The sequence below is a fragment of the Pistacia vera genome, unplaced genomic scaffold (genome assembly GCF_008641045.1).
Source record: "Pistacia vera cultivar Batoury unplaced genomic scaffold, PisVer_v2 Contig612, whole genome shotgun sequence".
In the NCBI taxonomy this organism is placed as follows: domain Eukaryota; kingdom Viridiplantae; phylum Streptophyta; class Magnoliopsida; order Sapindales; family Anacardiaceae; genus Pistacia; species Pistacia vera.
This window is the reverse complement of record NW_022196460.1, coordinates 626372-652329: the sequence shown is the minus strand read 5'-3', so window position 1 is coordinate 652329 and position 25958 is coordinate 626372. Positions and strand designations below refer to the sequence as shown.

General features: G+C 34.5%; 1 protein-coding gene and 1 long non-coding RNA gene across 2 annotated transcripts; both read right to left on the bottom strand.

Moving 5' to 3' along the window:
• Window positions 1-6994: 6994 nt before the first annotated feature.
• LOC116110745 lies at window positions 6995-7303 on the bottom strand. The gene has a single exon (XM_031396963.1). The coding sequence runs from the start codon at window positions 7301-7303 to the stop codon at window positions 6995-6997; it is 309 nt and encodes a 102-aa protein (XP_031252823.1).
• Window positions 7304-23892: 16589 nt separating this feature from the next.
• Window positions 23893-25715, bottom strand: LOC116110757. Its single transcript, XR_004124962.1, has 3 exons — window positions 25378-25715; window positions 24382-24649; window positions 23893-24293 (listed from the first exon to the last, which is right to left on the bottom strand). It is a non-coding gene; the product is annotated as an uncharacterized LOC116110757 (long non-coding RNA).
• Between the last annotated feature and the right edge of the window lie 243 nt (window positions 25716-25958).

The window sequence follows — 25958 nt, the reverse complement described above, 5'->3', positions numbered from 1 at the left end:
TTCTTCTTTCTCCATCTTTGATAATGTATTTCGAGTTGTTGGAAGGTATGTTCTACTCCCATAGTCTTTTGGATGCAATTCTTGACAAATTCCAATATATTTTAAGTCTTTGCGAGTGTGGATTCTATATTTTGTTTTCTCACTAATGTCCAATAATGTGCCAATGATACTTTCACAAACATTTTTTTAAATGTGCATAACATCCAAATTATGGTGTAATGATAACTTCTGAAAATAAAATTTACAAACATTTATAACCAAGACAAAACCCCAAAAATATAATGGATAACTACGTAAATAAAAATTTGTAATACCTATAAAATGTATGTTCCAATATGGCAACTCGAAAAAGATAGATATTTTTTTAATTCCATAATGGAGTAGCTTCCTTTTCTTCTTACAACTCTTTCCCCAATCATTTTTGAAATCCTTAAGAGCGGACAAATTTTTTGCACCATTCATGATCATAGGACTTCTTCCCTTTTCTTCCTTTCCATCAAACAAAGCTTTTTTTTTTTTTTTTTTATAAGAAATGAGAAGGTGATAAAAATCTCATATGATTCATATAAGAGAGTTTTCTACTAAACATTAACCAATGAGCATATGTCTTGTCACCACATAATGGACATGCTACTTTTCCCTTTGTTGTACATCCAAAAAGATTTCCATAGGCTAGAAAATCATTTATGGTTCACATCAATAGCCCTGAAATTAAAACAAAAACTAGTGTATGAGTCATAAAAATTTACACCATTATTCCACAATTCTTGTAGATCTTCTATATAGGCTGTAAATAAACATCAATGTCGTTACCAGACTGTTTAGGCCCTAGAATTAATAAAGTCAACATGATATTTTCTTTCTTCATGCATAACCAAGATGACAAATTGTATGTAACAAGCATCATGGGCCAACAACTATAAGCTATGCTCAAATTTGAAAAGGGACGAAAGCCATCAACAGCTAGGCCAAGTCTAAGATTTCTAGGATCTTCTGCAAAAGCAGGCCATTTATCATTAACCAAATTCTATGATACGAAATCTACTGGGTGTTTGAAATGCCATTGTAATTCTTTATCCATTTTTGGTGAGTTGAACATCCTTCTAAACCTTGGTATTATGGGAAAGTATCTTAAAACTTTAGGTAGTACACATTTTCTAATTTTCTTCGTTCTTTCATCTACCTTCCATCTTGAAGAACCACACTTTGGACTACTTTCAAAGTGATCTATTTATTTCCTAAACAAGCAACAATCATTCGCACAAGCATGAATCTTCTCATACCCCAAATCAAATTCCTTAAGAAATTTTCTTACAGAGTAGACAGATTTGAGAATCACATTATGCTCTGGTAACATGTTTTCTAGCATCTCTGGAAGGCCATTAAAATTGTTGTTAGTCTAACCATTTGTAACTTTGTGCTTATATAAGGCTAAAAGGCAGACATTTTTGTATACTTAGTACAATCGGGATATAAGGGAGTTTTAGCATCTTCCAACAGTTGCCTGAAATCCTTGTTTCTTCTTTCTTCTAATGGTGATGCATCATCTTTGGCTTCCATATATGCAACAGTAATTAAGTTAAAAGCATCTGAACTCTTCACTTGAGTAATAGTTTCTTTTAATTTTGCCTTTCACCATGATGGAACCAAATTGTATATGTAGGATTTGTTTCTCGTATAATTAGATGCTCATAAGTAAGGTCTATATCATGATGAATCAAGTTGTGACAATCTTTACAAGGGCATAAAATCTTCTCTTGATTCCCTGATTTCTTTTCAGCCATCTTTACAAAATTCCATGCCCCTTGCATGTATGCATCCATTGCTCTATCAAATAAAATAAAATAAAAAACATCTAAAACCTTGTTAAGGAAAATCATTATTACTTCATACACTTAAGGTGTGTCTTTTTATCTTTTCCTTACTTGTTAAGATGCACCCAATCCTTATTCATCATCATTATAGCAATGGATAAATGTTTTTCTTGATATGACAAAAATTATACGGTGTTCATCACCTACTCATCAGTCTCTTAATATTTAATTTTATACGACTAGGTTATTACAATTTCTGCATTCGTACACAAATTCATTATAGAAATATAATCCAAAATCCACTAAGAGCAACCTCATATATATGCCAATAAATAAATAAATAAAGATCAAAAAAAGAAAATTTTGAAGGATCTACAAACCACTACATCCTACAACATGAACTACCAAGCTTGTTATCTCATAATGAATGGCTTGGCAACAACATTATGCAAACTGCGGACTGTAGTTTTGCAGCATAGATATAACCACTATCACTACAATTTTGTAAAAGGCAAATGAAGTATATAAAATCTGCAGTCTCTACACTTATTTTACAAAAGTCATAGAATTCCTTATGCCTAAGCATTCCCTTTTTTTAGTACTAAAAACATTATAAAAAAGTGCAGCACATTCATTTTTGTAATAATATTGGAAGGTGATGCATCATAAAATAGACAAGAAAATTCTAGAACCAAAACTGAGGTTTGTCCAGAATACACATTAAAGCACTTACAGGCAAAGCTTTTATATACTCCAATATAAGCTTAAAGCTTCTAAGGTCTTGCTTTGCACCAGAAGGTCCTTCAACAGGTCTTTGCAGTAGGAATAACAATTGAAATCAATATAGTTGGAACATAATAGGCAAAATACTAATTATAAAAATACTCAATACTCAACTTGATAATCCATTCTACGATTATCAAAATGTAATCCAAAACCCACTGAGAGCAACCTCATATATATGCCAATAAATAAATAAATATCAACGAAAGCAAAATTTGAAGGATCCTATTAGAGTATGGCAAGAAGAGAGGCAAAAGAGGCTGAGGAAAGATGACAAAGTGCCTAGAAGATAAGAGAATAGAAGATGAAAGAATATTTCTTTTCTGTATATTTCAGTATTGTAATGTGTTCAATTTATACAAGATTACAAATGTAAAATATGGAAATACAATCAATGTAATTACATGAAATCTGTAACTGTAATTCAATAAGTCAAGCCGTGAATCAAGCCAGAATAGTTTCAGCCTTTAATTAAGCCTGGATCACAACACTCTGTAATAATCACATTCCATCACTCCCCCTTAAGCTTGTGGTTTGTTAATGTCATAAACTCCAAGCTTGTGAAGAAGATAAGAGTGTTGTCTGTTGCACAATGGTTTTGTGAAGACATTCCCTGGTTATTCTGAAGTGCAGATATGTAGAGTCTTGATTATACTTTCTTGAAATTTTTCTTTGATGAAGTGACGATCAATCCTATGTGCTTTGTTCTTTCATAGAATATTGGATTGGTTGCAATATCATTTGCAGCTTTGTTATCATAGTATAAATGAACACGTGTCTTGGTATGCATGTCCAAATCTCCTAGTAACCCAAGGATCCAGATGATCTCACATGTTGTTTTAGCCATTGCTTTATATTTAGCCTTTGTTGATGAGAGAGATACTATTGATTATTTCTTTGTCTTCTAGGAGATTAGTGCACCTTCGAGTTTTATACAGAACTCAGTGAGATATTTCTTTGTCATGGGACATGTGGTCCAATCAAAGTCACAATATGCTATGACGTTTAAGTTTCCATCTCGAGGCAAAAGAAGTCCTAAGCCAGGGCATCCTTTTAAGTATTTGAGTACCTTCATTGCTACATCCATGTGTGATTATTTTGGCCCATGCATGAATTGACTGAGAATATGGATCGCATAGCTGATATCAAGGCGTGTCATGGTAAGGTAAATTAGTCGCCTAACAAGTCTCTAATAATGTGAGGAATCATGTAGTGGCAGATCTATTTATGAGGATGGTGTCCTTTTATCATACTCTTGAGTGGTAAGCTTGATATTCTGCTCGATTGGAATAACATTTGGTTTACATGCTGCTAACCTAGAGTCTGATATAAGTTCAAGAACATATTTTCGTTGACTTAAGGAAATGCCTGCTTGAGATTTGGCAATTTCAATCCCTAGAAAGTATTTTGGCTCACTAAGATCTTTAATTAAAAAATGCCTATTGAGATGCACTTTCAAACTTTTGATTCCCTCTTCATCATTTCCTGTAATTAAAATGTCATCAACATAAATGATAAGTGCAATAAACTATTCACCTTTGCGCCAAGAGACAATGGTATAATCATGCTTGGATTGTACAAAAACAATGTTTGTAAGAGGCTCTGTGAAATTTTCATTCCACTGCCGAGATGCTTGTTTTAGACCATAAAGAGACTTTTGCAGATGACATACTGTGCTCTCCCCCTCTCTGTGAAGTCTAGGCGGAAGATCCATATATATCTCCTCATGTAAATCACCATGAAGAAAAGCATTATGAACATCCATTTGGTGTAAGGACTAGTCACGAGCAGAGGCAATGGATAAAAAATGACCTTATAGTAACATGTTTGGCAATGAGTGAAATTGTTTCTTGGTAATCAAAACCTTCTTGTTGTGTGAAACCTTGTGCCACTAGTCAAGCTTTATATTGTTCGATGGAACCATCTGCTCGATATTTGATTTTGAACACCTATTTGTAGCCAATGTGTTTCTTGTGAGTGGGGCGAGGTACCAGATCCCAAGTGTTATTATGAGCTAGGGTGTTCAATTCATCTGCCATTGCCTTCTGCCACTGAATATGCTGGACAACTTCTAAATAGCTGAACAGTTCATGTTCGGTAAAAATTTGGTTGATACAAGCTTTGTATGTAGGAGAAAGACGATCATAATTGACATAATTGGAGGTTGGGTATGGTGCACCTGATGAATTTAGTATGGTGGGGCAAACATTATCTAATGTTCAGATAAGTGGTCGGGTGGAACGAGTTAACCATCTTTGAGGATAAACTGGAGGTGGGACAGGAGATTCTGTTTGCATGGTTGAGGGTATTTCAATAGGTCGAGGGGAGACTGTTTGTGGAGATATGGGAGTAGGTTGGTGCTGATGTTGTGGTGTAGTTTCTAGTGATGGTAAATTGGTAGTAGGGATAGGAAGTATTGCAAACTGAGGACCTGTTGGAGATTCATCTTCAAGAAACATTGGTGACTTGGTTGATGGAGTTGGAGTGGCATCATTTGTAACAAAAGGAAAACTGTCTTCATGAAAAATGACATCTCTAGAAATAAAAAACTTATCTATTGTGGGGTTATAGAGAAGATATCATTTTTGTAACATTGGATATCCTATTAAAATGCACTGAGTAGCTCGTGGTCCAAATTTTTCAGGAGGCCCAACAATTGCAGAATAACAGAGATAGCCAAAAACTCGACGGTGACTGATTTTGGGTGCTTTACCAAACAATACCTCATAAGGACTTTTCCCGCCAAGGATACGGGTTGGCATCTGATTGATCAAATATGTTGCAGTGATCACACATTCTCCCCAAAATTTAATGGGAATTTTGGCTTGGTGTTTTAGGGCTCTAACTACTTCTAAGAGGTGTCTATGTTTTCTTTCTATAACCCTATTTTGTTGAGGAGTGTATATGCAAGAGCTTTCATGTAGAGTGCTCAATGACAAAAACAATGAGGAACACCAACGACTAGAAAATTCCCAACCATTATCAGTTCAAACTCTTTGAGCTGATGATTTGAATTGGGTGGTTACCATGGATATAAAATTCCTAATGTGAGTGAGGGTTTGTGTTTTTTGACTACATTAGGAATGCCCATGTGCTACTGGAGAAATCATCTACAATGGTGAGGAAAAACCTAGACCCATCATGATTTTGAGTGTGATATGGACCCCATATATCAATATGTGTGGTAGCAGAAATGCTATGAGGAAAAGTGATGTGAGATTGTTTTGCTAAAGGACATATTGGGCATTTTGGTTGAGGAATGGATACACTGTGACCTAGTCTTTGATGGAGAATAAAAGAATTTTTATTGATATTTGTATTAAATTGAAAAGTTCTATTGTTTGTAATACAATGGAGAAATTTATTAGAAGAACTATCGGAAATCCAGTAATAAAGGCCACTAGTTACTCTACCCAAGCCCATCAATGTCCTAGTCATAGGGTCCTGAAATTCACATGTATTAGAGTGGAATTTTAGAATATAGTGATTATTAGTGCCAATTTTTGAGACGGATATGAGGTTGAATTGGAAATCTGGAACAAATAGAGCATTCTTAAGGATGAGGTGTTTACTGAGTTGAACTATTCCTATATGTGTGGCAGGTGCTATATTCCTATTCGGCATGCGAACAGAAATGGATGATGTGTTGGATTTGTGGGTAAAAAAATTTTGGTTACAAATGATATGATCACTAGCCCCTAAATCAATAATCCAAATATCATCTTTAATTGAATTTAAACAATAAGATGTACCTACGTAGGAAGCCGAGGACATTTTTGGGAGTTGATTCATCATTTGAAAGAATTGATTATAATATTTTGTGCTGATCATGGGTGTAGAAATTGTATTTTCAGCAAGAATATTGTTGAATTGGTGAACAGTTGAATTACCAGTTTTGTCAATAGGACGCCAATGCAATTTCTAGCATTTATCTCGGGTGTGACTCCTTTTTTTACAATAGTCGTAAAAAAAATTATTTTTCTCAGCTTTGTGTGACCCGGGCCCATTTGACCAGTATGATCGGTTTTGCCCATTTTTCCATGTTGACTTGGTTAAACCATTGGACCAAGCTAGTCCATTTTGCTAATTTGAAATATTAAGTGTATTGGACCCAATGGACCCCGTGATGATGCGGCAGCATGTGGGCTATTGGATTGGTTATGAATAGAGATCAACTGAGAGCTGTTGGATTGCTGTATTTGATTTGGACCCTTGGTTGGTTCATATAAAACAGGAGCTTGAGAAATATTGTGGAACCCTAGCCGTAAGTCTTTCTTTGAAATTAGAGCACCCAAGCCATTCTGGCGAGTGTCGACAAAGGCAATCGTGTCACCAGATCAAGAACCATTCACGACAACATGTCATTGGCTCTCTTCCTACACATCAAGCTAAAAACCCTAACGAAGATTTGGTGGTGGAGCTGCGGCAAGGATCTGTGTCCGAAATGCCAGAAAATCTTCATTGAGACCTAAAAGGAAATGATTAAGTTGTTCTTGATTGCGAATCCTCTGAAATTGTGTGAGAGTTGCCGGCGGTCCTTCAAGCTTTTCTTCGACAACATCTAATTCATGCCACATTGAAGAGAGTTTGTTAAAATATAAAGTCACAGTTGCATTACCTTGATTGATTTCGGCGAGTTGTTGCCCGAGAGTGTAAACCTTGGCCAAATCGAGTTTTCCATGCAAGTCTCTAATATTTTGCCACATTTCTGCATATATTTTAGTCGACGACACTCCGGCCACCACTTTGGAAGATAGACAATTGCTGAGCCAAGATCTCACGAGCATATTGCACTTCTTCCAGTAACGATGAAGAGGTGAATCCAAAGGTGGTGGTGGGATGGTGTCGCCGACAAAGCCTTCTTTATCTTTAGTAATGAGGGCTCACCGAAAATCTCTTGCCCACATTAAGTAGTTTTTAGATCCGATTAACTACTGCTTGATGAGTGTAATTTTTGGTCCATTAGAAGTCGGGGAGAAGAGGATATCGCTTGGTTCAGGGCGGTGACCGGTGGGTTAAACCATTTGGAAGGTGAAAGGATACGGGTATTGACCCGTGGGTTGAGGTGAATCTAGGTTGTGACTCGGCATACCATAGGGAAATGGGTTTGGGCCTGTTGTGAGAGGTGGGCCTATTGTGAGAGGTGGGCTTGTTGTGAGAGTTGGGCCGATTGTTGCAGTTGAGCCATTTGTGGGATTTGGGCCATTTGTGGGGTTTGTGGTGTTTGGGCTTGGGCTTGAAGTTGTGGTGTTTAGGTTTGTTTCATTGTGGGCTAGTTCAGCAGTGCGTGTTTTGGTTGTCATTGAAGTGTTTGATCCGATAACTTTTTGGAAATTGATTTTGGTGATTGACAAGTAGAATTTTGAGAGAAACTAATAGAGTTTTTGTTTGCCTTTGTAGGGATAGAAAAAGAAAGATAAAGTTGCGGAAGCTAAAGGAAGTGTAGTGGCTCTGATACCATGTCAGAGTATGGCAAGAACAGAGGCAAAAGAGGTCAAGGAAAGATGACAGAGTGCCTAGAAGATAAGAGAATAGAAGATGAAAGAATATTTCTTTTCTGTATATTTTAGTATTGTAATGTGTTCAACTTATACAAGATTACAAATGTAAAATATGGAAATACAATCAAATACAATCAATGTAATTACATGAAATCTGTAACTATAATCCCATGAGTCAAGCCAGAACAGTTTCAACCTTTAATTAAGCCTAGATCACAACACTCTGTAATAATCACATTCCATCAAATCCACAAATCACTACATCCTATTGCATGAACTACCAAGCTTATTATCTCACAATGAATGGCCATTGATCAGTAATTTATACATTCGTTTTCCATTGAAATAAATAAATAAATAAATGTTAAACAACTATCTTTAGGTATCATATATTGTAACCTAATAAATTAAAATCAATTGGCATTCTGTGTAAAAACTGTTGGAGTAGGTGCCCTAGAGCCAACCAATTATTGTAGAATTGACTCTTTATAATAATGTTCAATCGCGTAAATCATTATTGTATGTATTGATATATGTCCTTAGAATGGTATACCCGTGACGAGGGTATCAAGTGTTTCAAATCTTGATAGTGAGAACCCTATGAGCTTATATGATGGCCATTCTAGAAACGTCCGTAGTCCTAGTTTCTAAAATAAGGGCACAGATAATACGGTAAGGCTATCATAGTGTTGAACAACCTTGTCGAAAGGCAGTGACTGATCTCACTTGTCAAGGTTGTTTGGTGACAATCTGGTGCAACACATGCGTGTTTGCTGTAGGCAAGTTCATTGGACTGACCCACCAGAGGATTCCATGTGGATGGTTAGTGAGATGATTAATTGGTGTTAATCGCGATACTACATACTATTGGTATGATAAGGAGCCTACAGGTCGCACACGTAGAAGATAATTTAAGAACCAGTTTATAAGAAGGGGGTTTTCGCCTTTTTAGGCAAAATGGTATTTAGTAATCTCACAGTGCAATTAAATTGGTTGAGGTCGTAGCCTTTATTTAATTTGATATTAAAAATTAAATAAGTGAGATTATATTCAAATGAATTATTGTTATTGTTAAATGTTAATATATATAAGATATATATATTAATTTAATTTAATCGATATAATAATAATAATAATAATTAAAATATCTAAATGGGGCTGTTTGGACATAGAGGTTGTTTGGGTTGGTGCCCAAGCCTATTCCATGAGGGAATAGGGCATTGTGTGCACTATATAAGTGCATAATTTTTGTGAATATCTAAATAACATTTCATTCAATCTTTAAGGTAAAAAATTCCAGCCCCCTTTGCTCTCTTCCCAGATTGCTTTTTGTGTTGAATCAAAATTGTGTTGATTTTGTTCTTAAGGCTAAAAAGGATCTAGCAAATCCCTCTTTAGTTCCTTGGGGTTATCTTCGTGTGGACTACCGCTGGTTCGATCCTACCCTTGGATTGGTAGCGAAACCTATTCAGAGACAAGTTGGAGGAGCCTCCAAACGTGCGTATGATTTCTTAACTCTAAATTGATTTTTCTACAGATTCTAATATAATGTATAAACTGTAAATTTGTGCCCTGATCTTTGTTCTAAGGAACGATCCATGTTGTAAATAATTTTTGTTTTCCGCTGCCATGACTTGATCGTTTCCTAACAGTGGTATCCAAGCCTAGGGTACCAGATTTTATAGTTTTATGTATGGTTGATTACATGTATTTGATTGATAACATGTTGCCTTGATGAATCTGCACAAAATCTGCCTTGAAAGCATGTTTTAAGAAATCGATTTAATTGATTAATTTAATTTGTTGATGATATGCAAGTTTGGTATATTGGATTATTGATTTTTGTTGAAATCAGAAGTTTAGATTGATTACAAAATCCGTTTGGCGTATTTTTGGTGGTTGGTTGAACTGATCTGATGCTACAGATCATTGTACGCTCGCCGCGGCGATATAGCCGATCACCATGATGAGCGTCCTTAGTGCGATTGTTGATTGAATATCAGTGCTCGCCGCGGTGATATATGAACGCTGACAAAAATCAGTGCTTGTTGCAACGATATAACCCATCGTCGTGGCGATCGCACGTGGTGCATGTTCGCGACGCAAATTAGCGCACGCTGCGGCGATCTAATCCATCGCCACAACGAGTGCACTTTCGAGAGCGTAGGGGCCAAAGTGAAAAGTTTCAAAATTTTTGGACCAAATGTAGATCTGCAAATTGTCAGGGGGTAATTAATAAGTCACCCACCCAATACCCACCTAATTCAAAAATTGATTTTTTTGAAATGTATGCCATGTACTTGTTTGTATATTGCATGGTGCCCGGTACATGAGCGTTAGACCTATGGTGAATGTTTTAAAAGTTTTGGGTATGTATGGTTATAATTTATTAAATAGGGCCTGCGAGTCCTACCTTTCTACCCTTCTCGATGTACATTCTTTTCTCATCTCATTCCCCTCGAATGTTAATCGAGGTTTCTAAATTTGTTGATACAAAGAATTTTGTATAATTATTCTCACTGTAAATTTAAAATGATGTTTTTGTAATGTACTTGAAAACAGATCAGGGAAGAGACAATCATACTTGAAGACTCAAGATTTTATTGCAGGACCCCTAGGTGACCTACCAATTCCTCTAGGCTCGAGAAAATCAGTTTTAGTTGGGCCATGTACCGGCACGTTTTAATATTTTGTTTAGAATGCATGCTAAGGTTGAATGTTAAATAACATGCTAAAACAATGTCATTCTAACAAAGATAATAATCTGGTGAGACATTAAATAATAACCCCTCAATTAAAGTATATTAAGTCATGTATGCCTTCCATCACCATGGTTTTAATCAAACCACTGTTCGTCGAAACCTTGTTTGCCAAAGCGAAGGGTACACTTCTACCAGTAGAAGGTTAAAATTCATTGGAGTTTTCCTTAATGGTGATGGGTCGACTTAAAATGACGGTTTTGCTTGTTCGCCAAAAGCGAAGGTTGATAAACGCGTCATAGGCATAGTAGAGAAGTACACATGTTGTATGTATGTGGTGACATGTAGTGTCCACTCTACCGCTACTGAGAATCAGTCCACTAGGAAAGTCAATGTGCTTTCCCGAGTTAATAGTGAGGGCTATTGACTTGAGGAAAATAGTGGGAGCGTCGTTTAATAGAAGATCATATTAAATAATAATGAACTTTATAATGACTTTATCTTTTCTGCAATTGTAGATTCACCAAAATGAGCATTATGAACTGCGACCGACAATCGAGAAAGAAAACAGGTTGGATGGATCCAATTTCTCAGATTGGTATTGTAATCTTCGAATTATACTCAAGTCGGAAAAGAAATTGTATATCTTTGAAAAGCCATACATGGTTGGGCCTGATCCTGATGCCACTTAAGAAGTAAAGGACACTTATCAAAAGTTCATTGATGATGCTGATGGCATTCAATGCGTGATGTTAGCATCGATGACACTAGTATTGCAAAAGCAGCATGAGAATATAGATGTTGTTGCCATTATTCTACACCTCAAGGGGCTTTTCGAAGGAAATGCTCGACATGAGAGGTACAAGGTGTCAAAAGCACTGTTTGGAAGTCGTCTGACTGAGGGAGCCCAAGTTGGTCCTCATGTGCTCAAGATGATCGAGCACATAGAAAGGCTTGAGACTTTGGGATTTGAGTTGGATGCAGAATTACAATTGGCTTGAATTCTGCAATCCTTGCCTGACTCTTATGCATCGTTCATAATGAACTTCAATATGAACACGATGGTGAAAACCTTGTCGGAGCTTTTGATTATGCTAAGGACTGCAGAGCAGGACTTGAAGAAGTCCAAGCCTGTTTTACTGGTTGCTGCTTGTAAAGGAAAGGGTAACGGCAAGGGTAAGGCCAAGCCCAAAGGATAGGGTGCTCTTGGGCCTGAGAATGGCATAGGGAAGGGCAAAGTAGTCTGCTTCTATTGTGGCAAGCCTGACCATTGGAGGAAACACTGCAAGGCTTTTCTTGCAAGCAAGAAGAAGTCAGATGCTACGACTTCAGGAATATTTATGATTGAGATTAACTTCTCTCCCTCAACATCTTAGGTCATTGACACAAGATGTGGTACTCACATTTGTATTGATGTGCAGAGGCTAAGGCAGAGTAGAGTGCTCACCAAGGGAGAGGTGGACCTACGAGTTAGAAATGGAGCACATGTGACTGCATTGGCTATAGGGACTTACTGTTTATCTTTGCTTACGGGCTTGTTGTTGGAACTACATAATTGTTATTACGTATCTTTTATTTTTAGAAATATTATTTCAGTATCCGCTTTGGATAATATAGGGTATCATTTTGAGATATCTAATGGATTGTTGTCCTTTAGTTTGAATGGTATTCTATTTGCAATTGCAAGGTTATATAACGGGTTATATGTTCTTGATTTAAACAATAAGGATATTCTCAATGTTAAAACCAAGAAAGCTAAACATAGCGATCAAAACCAGACATACCTCTGGCACTGTAGATTGGGTCATGTTAATAAAACCCGCATTGCAAAACTTCAAAGGGATGGAGTTTTGGACCCTTTTGACTTTCAGTCATTTGAGGTATGCGAGTCATGTCTGCTAGGCAAGATGACCAAGTCTCCTTTCACAGGACAAGGTGAAAAGGCTACTGAGCTATTAGGTATTTTGTATAGTGATGTATGTGATCCACTAACAGTTAAGGCTAGAGGTGGATATTCATACTTCATCACATTTACTGATGATTTCAGTAGATATGGTTATGTCTACCTTATGAGACATAAATTTGAAGCCTTTGATAAATTCAAGGAATTCAGGAATGAAGTACAGAATATGTTGGGCAAAAGTATTAAAGCTCTTCGGTCGGATCGAGGAGGTGAATACTTAAGCTCAGGGTTTTCTGAACACCTAGAGGAATGTGGGATAGTATCACAACTAACCCCTCCGTATACACCCCAACACAATGGAGTGTCTGAAATGAGGAATATGACCTTGCTTGACATGGTTAGGTCTATGATGAGTTTTAGTGATCTACCTGCATCATTATGGGGTTATGCCCTAGAGACTGCAACTCACGTTATGAATCGTGTGCCATCAAAGTCTGTAGATAAGACTCTTTATGAACTATGAAGTGGGCGAAAGCCCAACTTGTCTTATCTAAGGATTTCGGGTTGTGAAGCTTATGTTAAGAAATTGACTTCGAACAAGCTGGGCCCAAAATCCTGTGAATGTATATTTGTTGGGTATCCAAAGGAGACTGAAGGATACTATTTCTACCACCCGAAGAGTGCAAAATCTTTGTTGCTTGTTCTGGTGTTTTCCTCGAAAAAGAATTTTTTCTAAGAAGTACTAGTGGGAGAAAAGTAGATCTCGATGAAGCGATTGGCTGCATCAAGAAGTGTATCAAGAGTATGGTGGATTGACAGAGGATTCATCACTCTCAGGTATGGGAGAAGTTATCTCATGTCACAATTTAGTAAATGGCAATGACACTAAAACTGTGGCCACGTGGGATTGAGTTGTTACTCTATCCAGATTATTATTCCGATCATTGGTCCAGTAATTGAATACATACATATCGAAAGTAACTGAGGTTGACATTATTTCTATGCCTCGGTCTCGTTGAGATAACAGATGATGAAATGATTGGATTGTACGGTAACCATATCGTTGACAGGTAGCTGCTTCGCTAAATCCGAATCTATCGGGTGGCCATGATGCCTTGCTAGGGGCCAATCTTGGCCTGTGTATAGTGAGACGATTAATTGGTGTTAATCGCGATACTACACACTGCCGGTATGATAAGGAGCCTACAGGTCACACACGTAGAAGATAATTTAAGAACCAAGTTATAAGAAGGGCATTTTCGTCTTTTTAGGTAAAATGGTATTTTGGTAATCTCACAGTGCAATTAAATTTGCTAAGGTCATAGCCTTTATTTAATTTGATATTAAAAATTAAATATATGAGATTATATTTAAATATGTGTTCTCATATATTTAAATGAATTACTGTTATTGTTAAATGTTAATATATATATAATTAAAATATCTAAATGGGGCTGTTTGGACATAGGGGTTGTTTAGGTTGGTGCCCAAGTCTATTCCATGAGGGAATAGGGCATTGTGTGCACTATATAAGTGCAGAATTTTTGTGAAATGAAATAACATTTCATTCAATCTTTAAGATTAAAAATTCTAGCCCCCTTTTCTCTCTTCCCACGCCAGATTGCTTTTTGTGTTGAATCAAAATTGTATTGATTTTGTTCTTGGTTCTTAAGGCTAAAGAGAATCTAACAAATCCCTCTTTAGTTCATTAGAGTTATCTTCGTGTGAACTACCGCTGGTTCGATCCTACCCTTGGATCGGTAGCGAAACCCGTTTAGAGACAAGTTGGAGGAGCCTCCAAACGTGTGTATGATTTCTTAACTCTAAACTGATTTTTCTGCAGATTCTAATATAATATATAAACTGTAAATTTGTGCCCTGATCTTGGTTTTAAGGAACGATCCATGTTGTAAATAATTTTTGTTTTCCGCTGCCATGACTTGATCGTTTCCTAACAAAAACATAGGTTGGTAGCCTAGTTTCAAACTAAGTGGCATTTGATTGACCATCAAAGTTTCTTATAGAAGCTTCCTTTGGCTTCTAGAAGGAAGGATTTCAAGGATTCAAATTCACAAACATTTAAAACAATGAATTTAAAAAAAAAAAAAAAAAAAACTCATGTATGTGCAAACAAAAGTGATTGATTAACAATTGGATTGCATAATCGATTCAATTCAAGATTGAAAATATTATAAAATTACATACTTGAATCTGAGTTGAGACCTAAAATTGCCAAATTTGAGCTAAAACAGCAACAGAGTCAGCTAAAATGGAGTGAAGATTCAAACCCTAATTAGAGATTGTACTTTCAAGATGAAATTTGAGTGAAGATTGTGAAAATCTAATGTAGAATACGACTGAATTGAGATAAGGAACAATGGAAAAGGAAGTTTGCAACTGAAATTTGGGTGAGGAACTGAATATCGCTAAAATAGAGTGAAGAAGATTCGAAGAAGACGAGTGAAGAAGATTCGAAGAAGAGGAGTGAAATTTTGGGTTGGTGAGTATTAGGGGTTAGTGAATAAAATTTAGGGAAATTTTGGGTTGGCGGGTCCTAGTTGTTTTTTTCCCGGTTAATAATTGGGTATATGGTAACGTTTTTAAGGTGTTATTATATTTTTATTATATTGTAACATTGTAAAAAAGCTATTGTATTATTGGGTCTAGGGTAACACTTCTAAAAGTGCCATTGTAGATATATATTAATAACATTTTAGAAAACAAAGTCACCATTAATAGATAATAAGTTATATAAAGATAAAGAATTACTTAGCAAAATTGTTATCATACCGTTTTCACAACAAATGTTACCATAGATACGTATTTAGTAACATATTGAGGCAAAGTGTTACTGTCTAGTGTTACCGTAGGTCATTTTTTTTTTTTTTTTTTTTTTTTTGTATTGATAGTTTAGTTCATTTCAATCTCGAGAAGTAAACCCAGTCTAACCCTAACTACCAAACACAACCTTAGTGGCATATCATTTGCCTGTTACAGCTGTGGTTTTTAACACTGTTTCCTACAACATTATTGAAATGAAGCATTAGTCTATATTGCTTCTTTGTTTGATATTTTGATTCTTCGCAATGTTAAGGAGTTGATCTGATGGTGCGAGTTGCAAAAAGGTCAATGGTGGACGAGCTTGAAGCAACGCTCGATGTGGTGGATCCTCAACCAATAGGAAGACCTCTTTCAATGATGAGAAGGACCTTTGACATGCCTCATGGTGTTATTCAAAAAGAAATTGCAGCAGGCATCGCACAGGTTATACAAATGATTGACGAAAAGAAGGTTGTCGACATTTTTGAGGTAATGTATAGGCAAAAAAGTCATAATAGACCTTGCCAGGTCCAATAACAAAATAAAGTATTCATGACCCAATGCCGTAGCCCAATTCCGGTTGGGCTTATGCTTAAATCCATCTTGTAGATTGACCATACAATGGGATGACCCATCTTGTAAGAAGGTCCATTCTATGAGTTGGACCACACAACGAGTCAAACATCTCCACGAGTTAGGCTACTTTACGAGTTGGATCACACTACGATCAGGGCCACCCAACGAATTGGGCCAACTTATACTCTGGGCCATTCCACGAGTTGGGCATTTCCTACAAATTAGGCAAAGTTGGGCTCCAACCCATTAACCCATATTCATTCCGAAATAGGACTCAGAGTCCTACTTATTTCCTAGTTTATCCAAGATTCTTAATCTTTCATAAACTAGTATTTCTACTTCTACATGGATTATCACTACGAGTTTCCTATTTACTTAAATTCCTATTATGAGAACGCCTAATTCTACAAGGTCTCAAGCTTCCTCAGCTCACTATATAAATAGAGGTCAAGCCTCTCATTATTCATTAAAATACAACATCTCTCTTTAGCGCTTGAATTCTTACTCTTAAGGATCGCCACCTTTCCCCGCCATAAAGCTTAGTTCCGACTAACCTTACTTCACGTAGTCGCCATAAAGCTGTGCTCCAACCACTTTTTGCCAATAGTCCTGCCCTGGCCAAACACTCTTGATAAACCTTTTCTTGCTCTTGGCCTTACTTATATATTCCCTTCAATCATGCTGACTTGAGCTCGGAGTGCCTATGGCAAACAACACATTGGTGTCCCCTGAGCCTTCACGTTTGGATTCTTTGTCCTTGCAATTCTATATGATTGTCAGTGGCCTCATCCTCACAGGATCATCCTTGTCCGAATCAACTATAGATTTCACCATTTACAGGCATGCACATAGAAACGGTTTGTGTAATTAATAAACCACCCCCTTTTGGGCTATTTGTTTTTATATGTTATTATTTAAGTGTTTACCATTACCTCTTTACATTGCCTGAGGCTGAGGATTGTACTTGATCGTGCTTAGACTTGTATTTGTGATGTTTTAACTAGAGATTGGCTAATTATTTTTGGAACCTGAGTGAACTCTAGTTTGTTACCTCATTTTCTGGTAATTTTTGTTGTGAATGTTGTATAGTTGTTGAGCCTATTTTCGCCTTGGATTTTATGGGTCTAAAGTCTTACAAGCTCTCCTGGCAAGTTCAATAACACAAGCCCATTGGCCTTAAAACCCAGATATCATAAAATCCAAGTTGATACTACTACAAAGAATTCAATCCAAAGTTGAAATAAAAAACAAAAAGTTAGAGCATTTTCATTAATATCTCATCTTTTACGTAAGTATTAGAGCAAATTTGTAAGTTTTAAACTAGTACATTTTGAATGATAAAAATTAATCTTAATATGCTTGATTTCTAAGGTGTTAGGAATATGTCCTAGATGCAAGATGTTTTTTTTAATGATAAACATATATTTTATTCATGATAAACCATACAATGTAATAAATTATTTGATAACTTAATCAACATAATGTTTAATGCTTCTGGACTTAGATCGTTGTAAAGAACTATTTATATGAAGTGTTCATATACAGGAGATATATATTTTTTTTTATTAAGTGCAAAACTTGTTCACGGCCTTAAATAAAGTTGGATGCTTTCTGTAGTTAATTGCTGTTATGTTGTATGCCTTAATGGGAGATGACGAGTCTCAAGTTATCAACTGGAAAAGATACTTGTGCATTTAGAATGTATTGAATGGACCACGTCAATTTAATGTTTAGTATAAATACCATAAATAAACATATATTTCACACTCTGGCAGTTAAGGACGTGTTTATCTAAATCTTGAGTGGATAGAGTAGCTTTTATTTATAATATGTTTTATTTGATTAGAATAAAAGGCGAGACCACATTACAACAAAAAGGGCTTTTAGCTACGATTTTGTTAGCAATGATTTTGAAATTCATCGCCAAAGGTAACTATTAGTGACGAAATATGAAATTGGTTGCCAATAGTTTTACGGACTTTCCAATCCTCATACAAGATGGCGGGAAGCAAATTGACGACGGGTTTAGCGACGACATAATTCGTCACATAATTTTTTTATGACGAAAATACAAAAAGTGACGCTCAAGTTGTTTTCACGACGTAACCATATTTTACCGTGGATACTTTTTAGAGACGAAAATAATACAAAACATAGCCAAAATTATTTAGCAAAGCAAATGCACGGCGCGATAAAATGTGTTGGGCAACAAAAATATAGACAGTGATGCCAAAGAAACTTAGCTACGTGACAAAAGGCTCGTCATAACACCTTTTGGTGATGAAAATATAAAAAACGACGCAAAATCTATTTGGCTGCACAACAAATAGTTTGTCAGGAAACATTTTTGGCGACACATATATAAAAACCAACGCCAAAAAAATATTGCGAGGCAATCTATATTTCATCGTGAAAACATTTTAGTGTCGATTTTCTTAAAATTGTTGCCATTGGTATGTTAGAATTTAATTTTTAATGTAATTTTATATTTATTTGACAATAACTGAAAGTGTAAAGCCAATCAGTAATAAAAGAAATCAAAATTAAAAACAACGTCAATATAAAAAATAATGTTGTAGAAGTTTGGCTCTTGAATTTGACATTCGAACATGTACTTCACTTTAAGAATGTTGCCAATATTATATGAATTAGCTTTCATTCTTAATAAATATTTATTATTTCACTTAATTGTTTGGGTTGGTTGTTATGTAGTACTTATTCAAAGCCTTGATATATAAACATATTTAAATTTTTATGAAAAGCTAAAGACAATGCTCTTATTATTATTATTATTATTATTATTATGTAAATACGAAAAGCACCATGAGGTATATTGTTTATCAAGTTTCAACAGTTGGTAGCTTATGTTTGGCACTTGTTTGTTGTTGTTTATTATTATTATTATTAGGTTATTGTTAGTATTATTTTTTTATTTTATTATAATATTTTTATAATATATATTATAATAAATTTATAATATTATTTAATATTTATATTTAAATGTTAAATTTAGTACATTAAATAATATTTATTAATATTAAAGCAAACAAATTAAAATTAATGCACAAAGAAAAATCAGATCACAATTATACAAATTAGATTTGAATAACCATAATAATTATTATTAATTCTCAATATCATCTTCACTTTCAGTGGTACAATTTTCATCACTCATCTCATTTTCACTATCATCATTTATGAAACCAACACCAACATCATTAACTCTACCACTTGGCTCCACAAGTTAAACAACCTCTGGTTCCAAATCCACCCTACAAAGTTCTTCTTGTTCATTAACTTCCGCATCAATATGAAAACTAATTAATTCATCTGAATTATCAGCTTGATATGCGTCGTGCGTTGTCGATTGATCTTCCTCAACTTTATCGGGAATGTCGTACAAATGCCTATGTTGCACCTTCTGTATAACTTTCCGATTGGCCCCTAACTCAGGATCATCAATGTAGAAAACTTGTTCAGCTTGATATGGTAGCACATAAGGATCATCGCCATACCATTTGTGACTCACATTGATGCTTGTAAAGTGAAAGTCCCTTCACACCCATTTCTTTTTAGGGCCAGTGTCAAACCAAGTGCATTTAAACAAAATCACGCTTCTATCATAAATATAATTCACTTCAACAACTGAATCAAGAATTCTAGAAAATTCCATCCTCTCATCACCACCACCACCATTATCGTCATCTTCAAGTTCCTCATACACTAAGACACCACTATTTTGGATTGTGAGTCGATCATCACGATCTTTCACAATGAATCGTATTCCATCAACAATACAAGCAGTATATTTAGACATTCGTCTATCAAGCTTACATGCTAATGAATACAAATATTACTTAAGAAAAACCCAATGGGATAAAAATCTAAGTAAAGAAACTCATTTCTATGATGAATTATAAAGTGGTGTTAGACGTGCTTAATATTGTCTTATTAAAAACCTTGCTAGAAAAACCCAGTGGGACAAAACCTGGTCAAGGGAAAAAGAGTATAATGCAAATGTGTCCATTACAATAATCCTTTCCAAACTCCCCTTAACCGATGCTTCCCTTAGTCAATGCTCCCTTTCGTAATGACAAAATTAACTTAATTAGTCGCATACTAATGTCTAACACTAACTTCTAAAATTTTGTTGTCGATAAAGTCTTAGTGAATAAATCTACAAGATCATCACTAGGGTGTATTAGCTTGACATCAGTCTCTCGACTCTGCTAGAGTTTGATTATAAAAGGACTTTGATGAAATATGCTTAGTTTTGTTTCATTTGATATATCATCCTCTTACTTGAGGAATACATGATGCATTATCTTCATTTATAATTGCAAAAGTATCTGAGGTACATGGTAACTTGCATGTACTCTCGATATGATGGATGACAAATCTTATATACGTTCTCGGTTGACTTCATGAAGTGCAAGAATCTTAGAATGACTGAAAGATGCAGAAACCAATGTATGTTTTCTAGAGTGCCATGACATTGTTGTGCCATTGTAAGTAAAAAAATATCTTGTCTACAAGTGGATTTTATAGGGATTAGAAAGGTACCCAACATCTACATAGCCAACTAATTTAGGATCATGAACAAATTTCTTTAGATAGAATCATGCCAAGTCTTTTGTTCCACTAAGGTAATAAAAGATATGTTTGACCTCATTCCAATGTCAGCGAGTTGGTGCATAACTAAATCTTGCCAACAAATTTACTGCAAATGCTATATTCAGTCTCATACATTGTACCAATTACAGTAGTGCACCAATTGCGTTCAGATATGGTACTTCAAGACCAAGAATCTCTTCGTCATCTTAGGACGAAGTGGATCCTTCTTGGGAACAAGAGACCTAACAATCATAAGGGTACTCAAGAGGTGAGCCTTATCTATATTAAAGTGTTTTATGATTTGTTTAGTATAATTTGAAAGATGGATCAGTATTTTATTTGGCAACCCAGAGATACTGAATCAATTTCTAAATATTTTGTAAGTTTGGTCTTATTATACCACTACTACCGGAGAAGGTTTGATATATATATACTATTACAACAAGAGCATATCTTGAGGTTTAGGGAGAATATATCCTTTTAATGGTCATTCCATTGTTTTATAGGATCAACAAATCCTATATCCTGAGAAATTCAGCTCCCAGAATTCATTTAACGTGGTAGAAATAAATTAAGGATTTTACTTTATCCTACAAGGATAGGTAATTTTCTTTCCTGAATCTGCATCTTCTGGATGCATGTCATAGGATGCATTTCGGCATCCAAAAACAATAATAAAATGGGTTAATTATAAAGGAACGATAAATTGCATAAAAAATAAATAATAACGACAAATTGTGTACTAAAGAAAAATAAAAGAAAGCAATAATTGTGTATAAAAGAATAATAAATCAGTAAATAGAGTTAGAACTTTAGATTCTAATATAAAGCTTTGAAACTTAGAACTTCCAGTTCTAAATTTTAAGTTCTTTTGGCTTCAGGCATTTTATTATTATCATTTGTAAACTTCAGGTTTGCAATTATATAAGATCCGAACTTCATGCTCTAAAGTTTGGAAAATTAATTCTTATTAGTTAAACTTTAGTGTTTAGGACTTTAAGTTCCAAATCCATATATTGAAATCACAACACGGAACTTCAGGTTTTGACATTTAGAACTTCAGATTCTAAAGTAAAGTTTTAAATTTAAATTTACAGGTTCAGGTTGATGATTAGAGACTTATTCTTAGAACTCTAGGTTCATTTACCACTTCTATATACAAGCTTCTGGTTGCCATAATGTCTTGGTATCTCCAATAATATAATACAATAAAAAAATATAAATACATAATGCAATTAATACATTAGTGACAACATTACCAATATGTATTAAGAAATAAAGTCAATTGGTTAGTTCAGGAAACAGTTATTACAAATATAGTATTGTTAGGAACTAACAATATTTTCTTATTGAAAGATCCATTTTATGGAAACCATAGAACATATTCATAACGGTAGTTTTATCATATAATATATAATAAATGAATGAATAAAACCGTTATACTTACTAAGTGTGTTGTGCTAATAATGTATTAGAATTTTAGTGGTGTGATTGCCTAAAAATAAATTAAGGACTTAAAAGGAAAAGAGCATAATAAAAGGGACTGAAATGAGAAATCTTTTACAAACTCTTCTCTCAAAATGTGTTGTGTACAAATACAAGGAGAAGGGCCGTATTTATAGGCATTCATGACTGGCCAACCTCCCCAGCATCCAATAAGAGCAAGCCAAAGAGTAAGGCATGCGTTAATCACACATATTGACACATTCATAATAACATGTAGAAAGCCACCATTTATAACGTATGTCAAGATTTTCATTATTGTAGAGTTTTACGAACTATTTACCATAGATCTTAAATTTAATTATTTAAAATGCTTTTGTTAATTATAGAGATTTTAAAGTGGCTGAATCAATTTCCCACCCAAAGTTTGACAAATGTTCATTTTCCCACCCATGAACTCTGAAGAAAACATCTTCCCACCCATTGTCAATCTTCGTCAATGGAATTGTTACCTAACAAAGGTAAAACTACAAAAAAGACTATAATCCTCTATTCTATTTGAATTTATAATTTTTAACGAGGCTGAATAGTATTTTCCCACCCAAACTCTAGTTTGTTTTGTATTAATTTTAGGATTAGTAAAGTAAAAAGGAATAAAAATAAAGTCAGTTATTGAAATAAAAAATTTGATAAAAAAACAAAGCAATCAGCCAGAATCGCACCTAATGATTCTAGTTGAATCACAGTTGGCCGAATGCGGTTCATGATGAATTGCACCTGGATGGATGCCCTTCAGGCTAAATCGTACTAGGCTGGCTATGATTCTAGTCGAATTGCATCAGACCAGTAGCAATTCAGGACAAATTGCACCTAGGTGGGTGCGATATAGGCCGAATTGAACCCGGGTGGGTACGATTCCAACCAAATCACACCCATTTAGGTGCGATTCCGGCCAGCTAATTTTTTTTGTTTTCAGATATTTTTCTTTTTTCTACTATTTTTCAGTTTTTTTTCCTTTTTTTGGGAAATTATATTTTTTACAATTTCATAAAACATATACAATTTTAATGAAATATTACTTTGTAATTTTATAAATATTTAATTGAAAAATATAAATATTATTATCATTTTCAAAAATAATATATACAATTTTAAACTTATTTAGAAACACACATACTTTAAAAGTGAAATCTCCATTGCAATTACAGTAAATGAAGATAGTGGGTTTACAAAGCTAATTCCCAAGTTGGTGAAGGTAATGTTGTCCCTTTGAGCTATTATGGACAATTATATAAGAGTTACACATTTTTCTTAGTCCTTTCATATGTCCACCTGTGGCAGGACCTAATACCTTTGTTATAGCATCTTCTCTCAAATTACTTGGCGAAGGCAAATAAGAATCATTATCAATTTCTTGTAACTTTTCCTATAAATGCAAAACATTAGGATGTGCCCTTATATATATAGATGATATATATATATGATATATATATACTATATATATAAAGAGAGAGAGAGAGAGACTCGTTTTTCAAAGTAGAAGAAAATTCTTGCAATTGTTTCTACAGCCTTTGTGTTGACTGCCCCACCATTCTTTTTCTTATGCGCTTTAATCCAAAACTCAACTCTAGATATGGTTTGTTTTCCAGTTTTATTTTTTCTAACCAAAATAAAAATTATTATAAATGTTTAAACTCTTATTCATTTTAATCTTGAAATCATATAAAAACAATGAGACATTACGATATCCTCAATCATGTAGGCATATCCCCTTTGACCACCTGTTAATGGAGTATAATTTTTCCTCCTTTTTTGATTTCATCACTTTTATCTTGGAATAATTCAGTGATCTTATATCTAAAATAAAGTAAACATTACTCATATGCATATATAATATAATGACCAAATGTGTGCAGTGATATAATTACCTTAAACTTTGAACCTGTTTTTTCTTCCACAAACTTTTTCCATGCATTAATACTATTGATGTTATCAGGTTTGAGTGCCATTATTTCTTCTTCATTTTTGGCCATCTTAATTTTGCTAACCAGCCTTGACTTTGAAGCTCTCCAAAGTGCACCTATCTGCATAAACACATAGTGTTTCTGCCATTCTTCTTCCAACTTACATCTTTCCTAAGCTGTATAAGTAAATCGTTAGAACAAGCACCAATATATACACATATATATACACACACACATTAAGGAACTTGGAAATTCATACATAACCTGAACACATTTCCATAATATTTCTTTCATGTCAGAAGAACCTTTCTCCAATTAGAAAATGTATAAGGTACAATTTCTCACCCAAGAGATCCCAAGAATGAAGACAACTTGATAGATTCTTCCTCAATAGGCTGACCTTTGTCTTTGAATTTGACTTCAATCTGATTATCAACATTCAAAGCAATGTTCTTCATTTTAGTTGGACCTCTTTTTTTTTCTTACGCACACTTGTGGAATCCATAAGTACTTATCTTTTCTACAGAACCTACTAAACAAACAAAAGAAAGTTAATATGATATTTAGCTTACAATTAATTCTTAAGAAATTAATAAATGCAAAAAACCCCATTACTTGTAAACAAGGCACAACTAAAGTTGGAATAACAATTGAAATCAGTACAGTTGAAGCATAATAGGCAAAATACTCAATATCAAAATACTCAATACTCAACTTCATAATCCATTCTACCATTATCAAAATATAATCCAAAACCCAGTGAGAGCAACCTCATATATATGCCAATAAATAAATAAATAAATATCAACAAAAGAAAAATTTGAAGGATCCACAAACCGCTACATCCCACAACATGAGTTGCCAAGCTTATTATCTCACAACGAGTGGCCATTGTTCAACAATTCATACATTCATCTTCCATTGAAATAAATAAATAAATAAATGTTAAGCAACTGTCTTTGGGTAACATTTATTGTAACCCAACAAATAAAAATCAGTTCGCATTCTGTGTGAAAACATAGGTTGGTAGCAAAGTTTCAAACTTGGCAGCATTTGATTGACCATCAAAGGTTCTTATAGAAGCTTCATTTGGCTTCTAGAGGCAAGGATTTCAAGGATTCAAATTCACAAACAAGCAAAACAATGAATTTAAAAACGAAAAAAAAAAATCGCATGTATGTGCAACCGAAAGCGATTGATTAACAATTGGATTGCGTAATCGATTCAATTCAAGATTGAAAATTTTATAAAATTACAAACCTGAATCTGAGCCAAGGCCTAAAATTGCGAAATTTGAGCTAAAATAGCAAGAATAGATTTGGCTAAAATGGAGTGAAGATTCAAACCCTAAATAGAAATCACACTTTCAAGATGAAATTTGAGTGAAGATTGAGAAAATCTAATGTAGAATATGACTATTGAGATAAGGAACAATTGAAAAGGAAGTTTGCAGCTGAAATTTGGGTGAAGAACTGAATATTGTGAAAATGGAGTGAAGAAGATTCGAAGAAGTCGAGTGAAATTTTGGCAAATTTTGGGTTGGCGGGTATTAGATGTTAGTGAATAAAATTCAGAGAAATTTTGGGTGGGTAGGTATTAGGTGTTTTTTCCCGATTAATAATTGGGTATATGGTAACATTTTTAAGGTGTTATTGTATTTTTATTATATTGTAAGAAATTAAAAAAAAGAAAAAAAACTATTGTATTATTGGGCCTAACACTTTAAAAGTGCTACTGTAGATATATATTAGTAACATTTTAGAAATAAAGTTACCATTAATGGATAATAAGTTATAAAAAGATAAAGTGTTACTTATCAAAATTACTATCATAACATTTTC